General features: G+C 43.2%; 1 protein-coding gene across 2 annotated transcripts in view; it reads right to left on the bottom strand.

The window, feature by feature from the left end:
• Positions 1 to 730: 730 nt before the first annotated feature.
• The window catches only part of GALNT11 (polypeptide N-acetylgalactosaminyltransferase 11), a 47916-nt gene continuing 31190 nt past the window's right edge, over positions 731 to 17456 (bottom strand). For both annotated transcript variants that reach the window (XM_082298760.1, XM_082298761.1), the window contains exons 8-12: positions 17201 to 17353; positions 14443 to 14661; positions 11165 to 11269; positions 3977 to 4114; positions 731 to 1427 (exon numbers count right to left, since the gene is read on the bottom strand). In XM_082298760.1, coding sequence (XP_082154886.1) covers positions 1296 to 1427; positions 3977 to 4114; positions 11165 to 11269; positions 14443 to 14661; positions 17201 to 17353 — 747 coding nt within the window. In that variant the 3' untranslated portion in view covers positions 731 to 1295. The remainder of the gene's footprint in view (positions 1428 to 3976; positions 4115 to 11164; positions 11270 to 14442; positions 14662 to 17200; positions 17354 to 17456) is intronic.

Below are 17456 nucleotides of genomic sequence, written 5' to 3'. Positions count from 1 at the left end.
CGAGGGGAGAAGGCAAAGCAGTTGCCCTGTGGCCAGGCCACTCTTACCTGCTCCTTTGCATCCTCCTGCTTTTCTCCTCCCAGGTGCTGGCCCTGGCAGGCGGCTGAAGGACCAAACAGAGTCTGGCTCTGGCACAAGTGAATCTCCTCTCTGCAGAAAGATGTGGGTTTGTAATTACTCCAAGATTATCATTATTTGCCTCACACTGCCCAAAGTGTCAGTAACTGGATGCTGGAGTATTTGCACAGTTGGAGAATGTTTCTGCTGCCCAAGTGGAAGGGCAAGGCTGTCCTGGCACGTCCAAGGTCCGAGCTGCATGCTCCCAGGGAAGGCGGTCGTGGTGGAGTGGGAAACAAGTCCAGTGGTGCTAAGAAAAGATACACTGGGTAAGAGCAGCTTTTCTCACACTGAAGAAGCTGAGGCAGGAAGTCAAAGACAGGTGAACAGTAAAATAAATGAAAACAGAGAAGTGGAGGAAAAAAACCAGAAATTACCTGTCAAGCCTTCCAAGATGTGAGGAAGGGAGAAAGGGAGTGAAAACAAGGGAAGGCCCAAACTGTGTGAACAGTAGTTTGCATCAGTGTCTAAGTTGGTGCTTTCTGGTCCAACAGCTACAAAGAGTAAGGCCATACAAATTAATAAAAAAATGATACTTTATTTTAAATGCCACTACTGTCATGAGTCATCAAAATAGACTTTGCAATAGTTATTTTGTTTTAAATATGAGGTGATGCATGACAGCAAAGAACTTAAACTACATGAAATGTCCTAAAATTAAAAGAACTAAATTTAAATATTACAAATGACAATTTTCAGAAGATGAAAGGGAATAAAAATATTTTCCAGAAAAAGTAAAATAATTTTGGCCAGTAAACCCATACTAGAAATGTAAATTATTGAGATACTGCACATGAAATACTCGAGGACTCCTTTCTCTCACTGTCATTTAGAACATCCACAAAGCTGAAATCTCACCATTTAAATTACATTGCTCTAAAGATTTCTCTTACGTAAAACCAGTCCAATAATCCAGGATCATCCAAGGAACTGATGATAAATTTCACTTCTTCATGCAGCGGGGCTGCTGCTCTCAGTGTGTGACCAGGGACCAGTGACCACCTGGACCTTCCCACACTCAGCTCCTCAGGGCAGGGCATTTCCAGCAGGTCCTTGCAATGGTTGTGCCGGACATAGCAGCCAAGGGCTCCACACAAAACCCTCCAGAACGACTTCAGATCATGGCTGAAGGGGAACCAGGGCTCAGCTGAACTCTCCTCAGCCACCTCCTTGCTGCCTCAGCTCTCGAAGTTCCACTGCTGAGGAAGGGAGCCATCACAGATGGCCATGGTCACGTAGCCCTTGTGGCTCAGCGGATCCACCACCTTCAGGCACTGCCCCACAGAGACCTGGTACAGGCGGTTGTTTTTCTAGAGCAGACAAAAAGACAGATGGAATTTATTTACTAAAACTTCTGTTCTCCATTGTCAAACTGGAGCTGAAAGCGATGCCCAAGGGGATGGGATGCTCCTTCCTGACAGATGAGCCTTTCAGCAGCCTCCCTGACACACCAGACCCACAGCAGCAGCAGAGTACAGCACACCCCATAACCACATCCAGACTTTGAAACAAAGGCTCTCACGTCCTCACAGGCCCCTAGTTGGGATTTTGTTTATACCACAGTGTTTTAATGAGGTGGAAGGATGATCAAACCCATTTCCCAGCACTGAGCAAAGAGAGAGCCCACAAGGCTGTAGTGGGGCACATTCTAGGTCATAGAATCCTAGAATGGTTTGGGTTGGGAGGGACCTTAAAGATCATTTAGGTCCAATTCTCCTGCCATGGGCAGGGACACCTTCCACTAGACCAGGTTGCTCAAAGGCACATACAACTTTGCCACGAACATTTCTAGGGATGGGGCATCCACAGCTTCTCTGAGCAAACCTGCTCCAGCATCACACCACACTCACAGCAAAGAATTTCTTCTAATATCTAATCTAAACTTGTCCTCTGACAGTTTAAAGCCATTCCCCCTTGTCCCTCCATGCTCTTGTAAAAAGTCCCTCTCCAACTGTCCTGTAGCCCACTTAGGCACTGGAAGGATGCCTTAAGGTCTCCCTGAAGCCTTCTCTTCTCCAGGCTGAACAGAGGTCCCTGCTGTGCATCTGACCACGCCTTAGCAGTGCCACTACCCTCAGCAGCCACATGCTGGGGAGTTGCCACATGTCGTGACAGGATTCATGCATGGTGGGTGTCCATAGCCAGGGCAAGGCCAAACCCCAGCCAAGAGTAAGAAGGAAACAGATCCTATTCTTTCATTACCCTCAGAGTACTATGCCATCTCCTATACCAACAGCCTGTTGCAGCTGTCTGGAAAGGGCTCTCTGCACAGCCCCAGCAGCTCCCATGGGCAGCCACCTCCTGCTCTCCTGCACAGAGGGAGCACATACACGGGAACACCCATGCCAGGCTCTGTCACTGCTTATGGCCATAACCAGATGTCCAGTGAAGCAGGAGGACATGGTAAGAAAACACAACACTCCTCCAAAATATCCCCTCAATCCAAGTCTTGTACCACAACTGACAGTGCAGTTAGTATTTCCCTGTATCGATGACTCACTCAGTGGATTTCCCCTTGTTCCAAAAGACTTGATATTTAAAGGGTCCCAGCCAGCTCTCATATACCTGATGGGAAAGGTGCCCCACACCTTCCATTTGCCTTTGCATGCCCCTCTGAGCCTTCTTCAGCCCTAATTTAGCCTGAGAGGAGGTGACCAGCACATGCAGTACAAGCAAACTGCAATGGTGTGCTGACATTTTCCTGCTTCAGCTCCTATTCCCTTCCTAATCAATCCTAGTATTTGATTCTTTTCTTGTGGATCACTGATGAGCACCAGTGTGACCCTGTTACAGATCCACCTCCCACAGCCACAGTGGCAATGGCCAGCTCAAAGCCCCCATGTCACACATGAAGCCCCGATTCCCCACCACCACCACAGGCATCACCAACAGCCACATGCACCCAGTGTCAGTGGCCATTCTCTCAGTCCTGTGAAATCCCTGCCTGCCAACACAAGCTGCAGAACCCTCAATAACCTCTCATAGCAGAATTGTTCAGCTCACTGCTCTCACTGCCCCTGGCAGCTGTGGCACTGCTGGTGCAAGTGTCAGACACACAACCCTGGGCTCACACGGTATCTGCCTCTGTATCTCCATGCCATCCTGGACTTACGGGACACCTCTTGGGAACTCAAGCTGCCAATGAGCAGCATGGTATGAACCCGAGACAGACTGTGCAGAGCTGTGCTGGAAGCACAACTGGCAGTGCTGGCAGGGCCCTCCCTCCCCTTTGTTCAACCATGTTTGTGCTACAGACTCTCTGCTAGGCTGAGGGCATGTTAGGGGCAGCCTCTGAGTGAGCACCCAGGAGACAGATTCCACGTGTGAGCAGCACTGGCTCAGTTTTGTGGAATTGGCCACTCCAGGCTTTAACAATTAAACTAACGAGATCAATTACAGGGCAGAAGCAACTGCTCTGCCCTGTGCTTCCTCAAGCACTAAGCATGAATTACCACATAGACTCCTCCTGTCTCCCAGGCCTGCAAACACAACACAACAAAGCTATTGGATGGATTTTGTTCTCTCTGGCATATCCCAGATGAGCCACAGTGCTGTGGGTGGCTGTGACTGGCAGAAGAAAGGCTCAGTGGAGCTGCAGAAACCTTTCTATGTTGCAAAGGGCCTGCATGTCCCAGAGCTCAGCAAAAATCTTATTAAGACTGAAATGCAGCCATCAAAGCCTGTGCAACTTCTGTACAGGCTGCTTGAACCACGGGCTGGGCCTGGTACTGTGCAATTACCTTGGTACATCTGAGGTTTAGTCACAATTAAACTCAACCCTGATGTCCTGTTAGGGCTACTGTCACTGACTGAGACATTGACTACAAGTAATGAGCCATATGGCAGCCTCTCCACTTACCCCAAATGTCCACTGCTGTGAGCCACCAGAGCCGTGGCATTTCATGAGACGAGGGGGATCGGATGAGCGAGTTTCCGAAACATCCAAGCAAAGCAGATTATTTAAAATCAGCTCATGATCCTCATTGTAAATCCAGACCTGAAAGAGAAGACAGAAAGACATTTATTGCAATGTTTCAGGGCAGTTTCCTTGAATCTTCTGTTCACCTACAGAGGTGGTGCTTCAGCATCTGGATGTCAGAGATGGGCCGTGCAGTAAGTGGTGAGAACTGAATGCAGCCCCCTTCCCTGGGGCCCACCTGCATGAAGCAGGAATGCACTGAAAGCAAACTCCTCACAGAAGATTTTCTCTGTGATCACACTGAAAACCACTGTCAGCTGTAACAAGCAGCAAGGACACACTCAAGCTGTCAGGCTGTCCTCTCCCACATGCTGCTTGAGCAGAGCAGGTATTTTTACTCCTGGCACAGAAAAGTGTCAGGCACCTTCAGTTGCTGCCATTCATGCCCACACCTTGCTGGTTCTGTGGGCTGCTCTGAGCAAGGCACATCTGGCACAGCAGGACATTCAGGGAAGCAGGAACAGCAGCCTGGTCCAACTGCAGGAGCTGCTGGTCCTCTCTCCCTTGTTCAGCTCCTTCAGGCCAGAAAAGACCTAGGCCAAGATCAGTGCTGTGGAGGACCCGGAGCTCTCATAACCAACAGGAGACCAAAAAGCAAAGAAATGAAGGAACCTGGGGGAGTGCACCTCAAAATATCGTGGGTTACAGAGGAGCAGAGAAAAGAGAAGAAAGTAAATGGAAACTTACAGCCCTGCAGTGCAGGGAAGATCCTGGGACCATCTGGCTCAACACCCAATGACAGCTATTCCAAATGCACAGTGGAGCCCTGGCATTCACAGGGCACCTGGACAGCACTTCCCAACCTCTGGGGATGTTGATCAAGGCAACTCTCTTCCCCCTGACTTCTGAGCCTAAGAACGAAAAGAGCTGAGCCCCTCATACCCATCCCTGAAGTACCTACAGACACACTAAGTTCCTCTGGTGTGCTCCTGTTCCAGCCCTGTTCCCATTTCTCAAGCTCAGTGCTGCACTTGCCATGCCCGCTGTGTGAGTAATTTTTTTTCTTTCCATTAAGTCTGCATGAGTTTCACAGTCAGAGTATGGAATATCAAACTCCAGGCAGAATATCACGCACATAAATTTTGATTTGTCTCTTTTTTTGGCCTATGAGACTAAAACCAGCCTTCTGAAGGGCGCTGGACTTTGGGATTCGCCACATGTCGAAGAACTGCTGGAGGTTCTTCAAGGCGTACGCTGGACCATTATCTGTCTTGATTTCTGCTGGCACTCCCAGGGTGGCAAATGCCAACAGAAAGTGTTTGATGACATCTTCTGCCTTCTCCCCACAATGGGAAGAGGCAAAAACCGCTCCTGAGAAGGTGTCTACGGAGACGTGGACATACTTAGACCTCCCGAATTCGGGGACGTGCGTCACATCGGCCTGCCACAGCTGGCAGCTATTGAGACCGTGTGGACACACACCGGACCCTAGGGATGGAATTTGATATTTCTGACAGTCAGGACAAGTGGCCACAATGGCCTCAGCTTGGCTGCGTGAGAGAAGGAACATGAGGACCAAAGCCGGGACATTTCAATGGTAGAATCGATGGCTCAACTCAGCTTGTTGGAACATTCCCGGTAGCGATGCCAATTGCACCGGGGCTGCCAAGGCGTTGGCACTCCGGTTCCCTGCTGCAATAGGACCTGGGAGGTCGGTGTGCCACCTCACGTGCACTACAGAATAGGGCTGCTCCCGGTGGGACAGCAGAAAGACAAGCTGCGAGAGCAAGTTATGTAATTTAGGATTTGAAACCTCTTTGAGCATTGAGTGCTCTGCTCTCTCTGGCTCTCCTCGTGGGCTCTCACCCTGGAATAAACTCTCTTCTCCCACGAGAAGCCCTCTGCTTTTTCCTACCTCCTTCGCACGCATCAGCCATCGGGGTGCGAGGCGAACCCGAGCTGGGGATTCACCCGCCCGCGATCGGGCTCCGTCTGTCCCGCTCGGAGCAAGCAGCAGTTTGCACGGTACCAGGACAAGCACTAGCCATGGGATGGTACTGCTGCAGGACACAGCCTCAGCTGGACAGCATGACTGGAAAGCACACAGCTCATTATCACAGTGACTATTATAACGCAAGGAAGGCCTCCTTGGAAGAAGTGCAGGGATCACATTAAAATTTGCCCTAACCTCAGGCATTCTGTGCCTTCTAAAATACTCTTTTGTTTTTAAACCCTGTCATGGCAAGATTAAAGAGGAAGGAGAGAATGGAGAAATGGCAGGACTTGCCAGAGAGAATCACTATTAAAAGAATAATGATGGAGCCAAATCCAAACAAGAGATGAACTGGTAAGAATGGAGAGAGAAGACTTCAGTGACACACGGACAGACCTTCAATCTAAAGCTGAGTAATGGCAAAGAACACAAGACAGTGGTTAAATCCAGTGTGATACTTCTCCAGATTGGCTTACACAAGACAGCCAAAATTAATTTCAAACTAATTATGTGCTTAGTGTAGAAAACAAAGGAAAGAGGAAAAATAGCCCCAAATTTGGTTCCAAATCCAGATTAGAGTATCACTATGAACTTGCAGATTATTAACAGATTCGAGCACCAGGAAAGCAAAGCCACCCCATGAGGTTTCTTTGTTACACAATTGCAAGCCTTAGCATACTCCAAAAATTATTAACTGATTTTCTGCTGAAGACTAAAAGGATTATGTTCAGCTCTTGTTAAAGGCCATTAACAGCCCCATATAGGAAAGAAACTTCTGTCAGGCAGCACAGTATCAAAAGACTATAAGCAGAAAGGTGCCTTCCCAGGATTTATGCCTCATTTCTGAGAGATCTCTTGTTTTATCCTCCTATGTATTTTCTAAAAAAAAAAAAAAAAAAAAAAAAAAAACAAAAACAAAAAAAAAACCAAAAAAAAACACCCACAAACCAAACCATTAAAAAATCTAATCTATTAAAAAAAAGAGGTAATGGAAGTGCAGGATATTTTCAACCTGCATGCACTTCCTAACCAGCAGAATTAGGAGAGCATCACTGTGAAGACTTTGGTTTCTAAAACTGGGATTGTGTCCAGTACCCACACATAGGAAAGCAGCACCTTTAGTTGCTGTCCCCCAGAGACACATGGAAACCATCTGCTTCAAAGGTCTAAGGAAAGTCACTGGTGTCAAACAAAATCAATGAGATGCTTTTAGAATCATACAATGAATCATTTCTGTTTTCAAATAAAACCTAAATTGCAGATGTTATAGAAAAAACATCTCTCCATAATGAAACTGATCATGTCTGTGGTTAAATAAAATACTTAATTTGGTGAATGCTGTAGGACTGGCCTCTTTCAAGCAGCTTTTTTCCCCTATCTCTCAAAACAGCCAACAGGATAAAATGAAAGGTGCACGGACCTCTTCAGGCAGGTGTATAACATGTGCTACACTAGATCTTGTGGACAAAATAAATGGGACGAGGTCCAAAGTATGAGCTCTGTTAGTCTAAGCTACTTTTACACAGGTGCAGCTTTAGGAAGAACTGGATGTTTAATTCAGACCTCTCAAAATGTATTTTAAGTTCTTCACAGATTTAAGACTGGGCTTCCTAGGACTTCAGCACCTTCAGGACTTTACTTCATCCACGTAACTCAGACAAATCCCACAGCCTTCTCCTGAATTTCAAAATGCTATGAATAAGCCAGGAAGCATCTGCCTACCCTTTGGCTTTCAGAGATCAGTGAAGTGCAGCAAAAGGCATGGCTGGCCAACTGGCAAAGCTTTGTGGATACACATTTTTATCTGATCTGCAAATTGCATTAGCACTAGAGAAATACACTGAAATTTTTCAGTAAATACAAGACAGTAACTACTGCAGAAACAGCCCTTTGTTTGAAAGAAAATCCCTGCCACCACCCATGTAGTACTCCAGTACTTCCAACAGTTACAATCTCTTGCTTAGCTTGGCACTGCTATATTATTCTGTCAGACAGTTTGTAAAAGATAAAAATTCAGCTTAAGAGCACATAAGAGCTGCCTCAGCCCTGAGGAGGAGATGTGCCCAGCAATTTGCACCATCACAGAGGTTTGCAGATACTTCACTTCGCTCCTGTTATTATGGATACCAATGACATCACAGCACCAAACAGCCTGTGGCAATCACCACAAACAGCCAAGTTTGGTGGTCTGTAATCATTGTTTGAAGCCATTGCTACTCTGAAAATCCAACATCCTCCTGAGGGTCATTCCTAAGCAGGTATGAGCCTTCTGCTCCACAGTTCCGTGTGCCACTGATAATCCACAACAGTCATTAGAAGGACCAAAGAACCGTTCCTTCAATAGTTTGTGGAAAAGCAGCAAGACTGAATTTGCACTTCTTCACACTCGCTCTGACACCTGCTGTGTCAGAAAAGCAAACCAATAACCATGATCTAGAGATTTAGGGAGATAGATCTTACAGAAGAATTGCACATGGGAGCAAAACCTTGTAGTCTCTGAGTCTTGAACAGCTTGTAAAGGACATATTCTTACATTCAGTAAATGCTACAGGAGTGTTAACAGACCTTTTCTCAAGTCCTGTGCTTGAGTACACTATTTTTTCAAGGTCCAGAGCACAGATGCCTCTTCTGTCACTTCAAACCTCTGTTCTATAAGATGCTATCACCTCTTCCACTGGTGCTATTTTTAACAAGATTTTCTTACTTATTCCTAAATTTCTGTTCAAGTCCCCAGAATTATCTCAGACTATTTCTGTTACAGTTAATGGAGCATCCTAGTTTTCATAATAGTTCTTAATATATTTTTTAGATAAGAGAACCACTTCCGTTATTATTTCTTTCTATAGCAAAAATATGAACCGAATGTCAGTCAAGCCTGAGAAAACAGGAGAGTGTGATGCACTTTACTCATTTTCAACACCTAATGATGACCATCTAAGTCAACTACAATGAAAAGGAACACCCATAATGTTGATACAATTGAAAGCTACATAATACCTGTCATTTCTTTTAAATCCAAGTTAAGTGAGAATTTGAAATTCCTTAGCAGCCATGAAGGGTAGAGAAAACAAAGCAAGCATAAACTAAAGGCAAAACAAAATTGCTTTTAAGGCCAGTCCCGTGACTTTAGCGAGGCTGGTCAGCTCTCGCATGCATTCACCAGACCAAACACAGGCTTTTGTCTTAGGACAAAGGCATAAAACAGATAATTCTAGAGCAAAACCAGCTGAAAATGCCAATGAGTTGAATGAAATAACAGTTAAAAGCCTCCAACAGTGAGGATGTTTCTTGCTATTTTTATAAGCAGAAGCTGCTAAATAAGTGTCATCTTTCTCTACATTGTTCTCACATAGCTATAAGTAAGATTGTTCAAGAGGTTATGACAGCAAGTTGGCTGAATGCACTCTTGGGATTTATTAGGAGAACAAAATAAGTCTAATAGCAGAAAAACATAGTGTTGGTTGACATACTTGGTTGGAGAACAAAATCATTGTGAAAGAAGGTAGCACAGCCAGTTTTTTTATGAGAACTAATGGCTAAATTTACCACTAGTAAACCAGATTCATGAGAAAAGAAGCCGAAGATCAACAGTCAGAGCACGGCTTTGTCTTTCTCAGCACCAAAGGGCTAAATGAAGTTTGCTCTCCTAGATAAAAAGAAGTCAGAAAAAGGTTTTGATATGGAAAACCAACAGACTCTCCTTCAGGCATGTGGCACTTCATTATGAGAAATATCGCAGCAAGGAGAAGGGAAGCACAACTGTGTGGACATCATGCCCAGGCAGTCATTTTTGCTTTCTCAGCCAAAGACACAATGGCTCAGAAAGTAGCACTGTAGCTTTGGCACTGCAAATGTACAATCACTTGGTGATGATGGTGCCTGTCAGTTACTATTACACTTACACAGTCTTCATATTTGCAAGACTTGCTGACCATCTTAAAGCTAATGGAATATATCAAATAGGAAAACCTTCATTCCCACTCCAACTTTAATTAATCCACCTTTCACACAGGGACTCACAATTTGGTCATAGTGATGATTTCTCAGTGTTCCAGAGGTGAAGCACAAAGATGCATTCCTGGTTCTTGTCTGACAACTGGGCCTGGAGGCCATGTGTCAAGAGCCAGCCACACATCCAGTGAACTGCAAACACCCCTCACAGTTCCTCCGTCTTTCTCTGTCACACTCAGCTGGTGAGGCCACAAGTAGGAGGCAGAAAGTCCCATCAGGTGACAAAGTACACAGCATTTTGTTGGGACTATCACAAATCACTCTGCTTCCACTGCTGCAGTTTCCATTCCCTGAAAACTGTTGCCTGTGTCATAGAGTATCAAGTTAGTCCAGCACAACCCACCTTTACTAAGCTATGCTGCTTTACGTCCGTCCCATGCTCCATTTACTCTGTCTCTTTGATTACTTTTCTCTTTAGATCCAACCTAGCTTTTAGAATCATATCCCATGGGCTCCTAAATCATAATGTTCTCAGTGTAGTTCTTAGCTAGGTAAGCCTTTATGGCATTAGCTGAAGATCTCTCTACCCTGGAGACTTTTTATCCAAGTCCTGAATTTCTGTCACCTGAAAGAAGTGAAACAGCAAAGGCTTCATGTAGTAATACAAAAATTCTCATTAGGCTTTCACACCCATCCCTAATTAATCCCCAGATCAGCAATTCACCTGGAGCCAAAGAATCTTCTGAATTCCTTCTATTTAACAACAAATCATTCATTTACCCCAAAATACAGCCACTCCAGCAGCAGAGGACTGACTGTGCAGTACACAAACACCAGCAGGGCAGGAAAAGGCTGCTTTAAATTCCAGTATGAGGACCCGACTGAAAGAGCTGCTACAAATTCTGAAGTGCCAATCAGTGGATTATGAACCTGTCAGGAGCCACTTTAGGGCAGCCTTCAGCCAAACACAGAGATTCACGCCATAAAGACAGGAAATTATAATATCCAACACTCAGCATTAGTAGGAGCTCCAGTGTCCTTGGCCAGCCCCATGGTTTGAATGACCCTTGGTAAGCAGCCTGTCTGCTGATGAGATGTCACACCAAGGCACTTTGCCAGCAGGAAAACATACTGGTCATTTTAAAGACATGAATCACTATTTAATATAGTTGGGAATCTCATACCTGGTTCTGATCGTTGTAGTCACATTCCCGAACCACCACCAGGCCTCCTTTCTGACTTGGGTGGCCCTGGGCAACCAGGCATTTGTTGGTTTGGAGGTGATACAGCTATGAAAGGAAAACAGTTTGATAGTCAGAGAAAACAACAGCCTTAGATCTGAAAGTGTGCTCAAAGCCCTAGATCCCTAGTGTGCCCAAAACAACTCAGCCAACAGTTCCAGTAATAAAAAAAATCTTCCCTTTTAAAATACCATTCTATTTCTCAGATAATTTGGAGAAAAAACTGCATTAAACAGTTCCAATTTGCTTTCTAATTACATCAAGATTTCTCCCTCTGGTACAAGTGCAATACACACATCCTGGCTCTGCACACACTCATCATATTCTGTGAAGGTTCTTTGCTCTCTTCACTCTCAATGGAAGTCTGAGGCCCCACAAATTCTGCTCAGCAATATTGACTGTACTGTATAAAATGCATTTTATACATAAGTCTTAAACATAAGTCTCCTCCTACAGCCTCTCTTCATGGAACAGGACAGCCTCCCTGAGAAAGGAGAATGAATTACTGAAATAAAAACAACTTCAGAGATTTATGTTGTTTGCAAATTGATTTTCAAGAGCATTTACACAACTGAAAAGCCACTGTTATCTGCTATGGTATTTTACTGATGGATCAGGGAAGAAAACATTTTACAAACACGCAAATGCTATCTTTGCTCAAATGCCCTGCCTAGTCAGGATTTAGGGGAATGTTGTATCAGAAGACTGAATTCAGATCAGAAGCCTGTCCTGTCATGCAGCACTGTAAGCATCTACCATCAAAGCAAACAAGGAGGCTCTCAGCAAGTTGGCAATCTCTCCTGATTTGAACAATGATGCCCACCCTAAGAGACATCCAAGACATTTTCTGCTGTACGAAGTTTAGGTTGTTCTATTTCAAGAATCAAAAAATCATGAAGATCTCGAGGTATCCCCACAGAGGTACTCAGAGAAACAAAACATCTCTAATTCTGACATTAAATTACACACATGCCCTGAACTAACTGCTGGCCAGCAGAACTTTTCAGCCTGAATATCCTTCTTCCCCTAATGTGGTGGGGATCAGGCTCTTCAGACAGCAAACACTGCCTGCACACCATGAGCTGAGAGATGGCAGGGCCTCAGATCTGACACCCACATTAAAAATACTTATTTCCAATCTGGAGCTGGATGTAGAGGAAAAAAGAATTTACTGTTCTGAACTCCAGGCCAGGCTGATTAACTAGCCAGCTGAATTTTATTATGAAGACATCCATAGCTGTCTTGGCATTTCTATTGACTCTACAAATTTTTAGAAACCAAAATACACTTCCAGTAATAAAAGGAACAAACTGCTCAGTCGCATGATAGCACCAATTAGTGTAAATACCAAATAACATTTTTCACTAAACACCATTTCTGGAAACAGCTGTCCCAAGGCACATCAACAATCGCCTCGAGTGCACCATGTTTCTTTCTCCTGTTCCCTACACACATCTAAAACAAATTACACAAAACATTCTCACTAATATTTCCTCACACCCCAGATCTAGAAGAGATCTCATTTTCATCATTCCTCACTCAACAGAAGGCTTTTAAAGCATAGAGTACGTGAGTTTTGTATGATTTTTGTCCTTGTTTTTATTGGCCATGATGGCCAGCATTTGGTAACACTGGTAACAACTGCCACCATTTGTGATCATTACATTTCTTCCCAGCTGTCAAACCACCACTTATCTGTGGCCCAATTAGTTTTTGAGAATAAATTGAGATTTGGAGCGATTCCTCCCAAATCCTAAAGAGTCTGGCACGCAGTGGTGACATTGGCTGATCGTTGTGTTCCTTGCAGGCATCTGGAAATAGTTTATACAATCATCAGAGCCAAAGCTGACTCTCTCATACAATGCTGGGTATAATTCTTGAACCCCAGAGAAGCAAGCCAAGAAACTGCATTTTTCTGCTTCTTCTCCCCATATCTTAAGTGGTGCACAGAGTTTTTCTCAAAATTAAACCATAGTAAATAACTGCTGGGAAGATTAAGTGTCGCTGAGATATTCAGATCCCTCAAGTAGCTCTCTCCAACATCAACAATTCCTCAGTTAACTTTCTGCCTGAATGAAAGGAGAAAGCTATTAAATATTGAAAAAAGGAGAAAAAGGAGAAATAAAGGTCTGACTAGGGGAGTAACAGCATCCAACAACTAGGGGAATCAGCCCATTGTATCAGTTTTATTCAGGGAAACCACATAACTAACTTCACAGCTTGGCTGGGATATTGCTACAAAAATACTGCACAAATGATGGATTACTAGACAGCTGCTTCCAAGCAAGAAATCTAATGGTGTCAATAGGTCCTGCATGAACACAGGTCCTCCTGACTCACTTCTTGCAGAACCAGCAATTGTCAGCAGCTACTGCAGCCTGTGTCCCCTGTGGGGACATCACTACTAAATGCTTCCAACTATTGAGCTAGAAGGGAACCTGCTAACCATAATCTGTGTGCACATGAAACAGTTTATTCCAGAGTATTCTCTTTCACAGAGAAGACACTGAGAAAGTTGTCTTGGGTTTGAAATTATCCATTATTTCTGGGAAGCATAAAAAGCACACATCAAGTGAATTTGACACTGGAAAGAGCAGATGCAACTGTCTGGTAGCTTTGACTGCATACAAACCCAAAAGCAAAGGTGTCAGAGCTAAGGCATGAATTTAATCATGATTTCCTTCATGAATACACATTAAAAAATTCTCTCTTCACTTCTACTTTGAAGAAAAAAAAAAAAAAGAGAGGAGAAAAACTAATTTTTTGTTAATTAGGTAATAGTCAAGACTAGAAAAGCCATCATCAGTCTCAGATGCAAATGTTTACCTTTGCAGAAAATTACCCAGTAAAAGCAGAGTTTGGAAACTAATTACACTGTACTCTTATCATAAACCAACAGAGAGTGAATATTTGAGGCCAAATTTCTCTCTATCCAAATTCATCTTCAGAATCAACAGCCATGAATGCACATTCTAAAGACAAAAAAATTCCCAACTCAGAGCTTTGAGGTAAGAAACCTCATGGAACAGTATCTAGTCTGAGGATGACCTGAAATAGAGATCAGATTGAAAGTTGTTTGACAAAAATCCTGTTATTTTCAAGACAGCTTCTTGCAAAACTTATGGAAACAGACTATTTTTGTTGTATTTGAGCAAATCTTTCGGAAAAAAGTCTCATAATAATTAACACACCAGAATTCTATATATTTAAGTTTTTCTTACCCTTCCACGCTGGATTATTTTTGGTCGTTTCTGCGCTCTGTTAATAAAAACTGGCTGTGGAGCTTTGGCATTGGGCCCAGATATTTGCATCTCAGGATAGATGTTATCTAAATACCACTTAAATGACTTGCAGTTCAATCTCTTCCTCAGCTCTACACGGTCGGTGATATTTCCATAGCTCCTCATCCTCAGCTCAGGTCTCAAAGCAAAATACTGCTCCTGTATTTAAGGGAAACAGGTTGTGGAAAATGGGAGAAGAATTTCAGATTACTGATTCCCAATTTTTTGCTGTTTCCAGAACTCCCAAAAGTTCATTTCATTTTGCTAGTGTTTTCAACCAGTAACTTTGAAACTGGAGTAGGAAATTGCAATGCTTGGATTACCATAGGAAGTGAGATTTAATCTTCCCTAACTCTGAGCTAATCTTTCAAACTGAGGGGTTTTTTTGATGAAGACACTTCTCGGTACAAATTTGCTGATCTTTTTTAGATGCCAGCTTGAGGAAGAAACAAATCAGCCCCTGACTTTACTGCCATTGGCAATACAGGCATCCTAAAGTCATTAACTAAAAAACAGATGCATGTATCATCAGCCTCATCTGACAAAGGTTTCTTGAAATTATTTTGATTGTTCAATGAATTGTTTTCATTGTCATGGGATTCAAATGTGCTTTGTCTTGTGTTTCCAGCTTTCCAAACAATCAGGATAAAACCATTCCAGAACAGACCTATAAATGGGACAAATATCATGAAGTTCAGTAGGACCACATCTTATTCATGTGAATAATCAGAACCATCACCTGGGCTTTCTGGGAAGCCCAGTTCTTTCCATTCATCTGCATCATCTCCAAAAAGGCTCCCACAGTGTTATTTTTTCACATTCTATTTTATGATAATACTCAGAATCTTACAGGCTAGGCAAAGACAGACGAAGATTCCAACCCAATCTCATATGATGTTTGACTCCAATGAAGAGACAATGGGGACAAACAGGAACTCATGAATGTACAGTGGTACAAATACTATAGCTAAAACTAGAAAAAAAATCCCCTTTCAGCATTTAATTCCAGATAGATTTACAAAGCCCATAGAAAAAACATTGTATTTGCACAATTATTTGTTTACTAGGTACCATTTAGAATTCAGGGCACTGATCTATGTTATTTTGTTGGCTTAATCTCTAGGAGACATCTGGAATTCACCCACCATGATGTGGTTCTGACAGTTTTCAATTACCTCCTGCTATCTGATACTCAGATGACAGACACCTCTGGACAAGTTACACATCTCTCCTCATCAAGATCTTTGAGCATCTGGATGTGCTCGATGTATCACTGCTATTTTAATAGCAGAGGAAGGGGAAGTGTGTACTTGGTGTACATTGGACTGATGGCCAGTTCTGAGAAGTCTGGAGACAGACTGGACATGACAATCAGAAACTGGTCTGCTTCAAAAAGTAGCTCTGCTATTCCAACTGCCTCTTTCCTGGCTGAAGTTCAAATGTTGGTATCCTACCTTTCACATGTTATTTATTACCACTGTATACATGAACTTAATACTTCTGCATTTTGCTTTTGACAGTTATGAAAATTTTGCTGAATCATTTCCCTTATGCCATTTCATTTATTAAATACTGATATTTACTCCTTTAAGTCTTATCTTTGTACTGTGCAACATTAGATTGCTTTGGTAAATTATACTGGCCCTAAATATTTGCATTATTCTTATAAAAACAAATATATTTCCAAGCTTATCTTCCATACATTCTCTGGTAGCTATCAGAGGATCAGACTAGAAACAGCTGGAAAAGTTCTGGACACAAATCTGTGATAAGAGACTGCTGGAATCAGCAGTTCAAGTGCTTGCTGAACAAAACAGTATCAGCTGGAAATTATAACAAAGAATCAAGTCCAAGCTTCAGACAAAGCCATAATTAATCACAAAACAACTGTGCCCAGACATCGGTAAAAGGAAAAGTGATAGACCAGAGCTACCATTACAGAGATGGAGAATGGAGATAAAAATTAATGGCCTCTAATGGATTCCTCGAATTGAACATCAAGGTAAAGGATGGGGTTTGAAACATAAACGTCTAAAGAATATAAAATTAATAAAATATATCTCATATAGAAATTGTAGGCACCACAGAAGCTGAGCACACAGCAAATCCTATGGTCTCAGAGGGCAAAATGTTGTTTAGTATCTCAGAGATGAGGGATTCACAAACACCTGAACTATGCTGAAAAGCATCAGTATCAAGATCTGAAGACAAGGAAGGAATACACTTGCCTTTGAATCCAGAAGTCAATCCTGATTGCTCTTCCAAGGCAAGACAGACTAAGAAGCAGATTGCTAATTAAAACAGAAAGCAAACAAGCAGCCAAAAACAATCCCTGTCTCACCAACATGGAAACTACCTGAAGGTACAGTACATGGCTGCCACGTAATACTGTTTTGGACACAAAGCAATGCAGAGCTTACAAAAGCTCATCCATCATCTTTTACTTTTCTAAAAAGGCATAGAACTCAATCTCCTGCAGGCAGTAAAGTAACAAGGAGGAGACTTGAGCACTCAAAAGCCAAATGACAATTCTACAGAATTTAGGAATTCCTGTCAAAACTAACATTAGGAGTTCAGACTACAGAAGGAAAACCCCATCAGAGGTGTAACAGATCCCACTGTGACACAATCCTTTGACAAACAAGCCAGTTAATCATCATTTAATAACCTTATTTCATGACCTAGAATTGTCTCTTACCTTGTATTCATCCATCCACACATGTGCCAGCCTCAGTGAGTTATGAGCCATAGTGTCCTGTCCCCCAGGTGAGCCATAGGGACGCCTCTTACGGAAAATGTGTCCCACCCTGGAGCAGGGGATGATCAGGAGTCTGCCACCACACATCCAGATCTGTCCATACAAAAGCAGAACATGGCTCATTGTTCAGATTGTTCACTATCTCATCCCCTTCTTCAAGGTAGGGTTATACATCATGCAGGATGAGGTGTCAGCA

This window comes from Coloeus monedula (assembly GCF_965178545.1).
Source record: "Coloeus monedula genome assembly, chromosome: 1".
NCBI lineage: Eukaryota > Metazoa > Chordata > Aves > Passeriformes > Corvidae > Coloeus > Coloeus monedula.
This window is presented reverse-complemented; position numbering and strand designations above follow the sequence as displayed.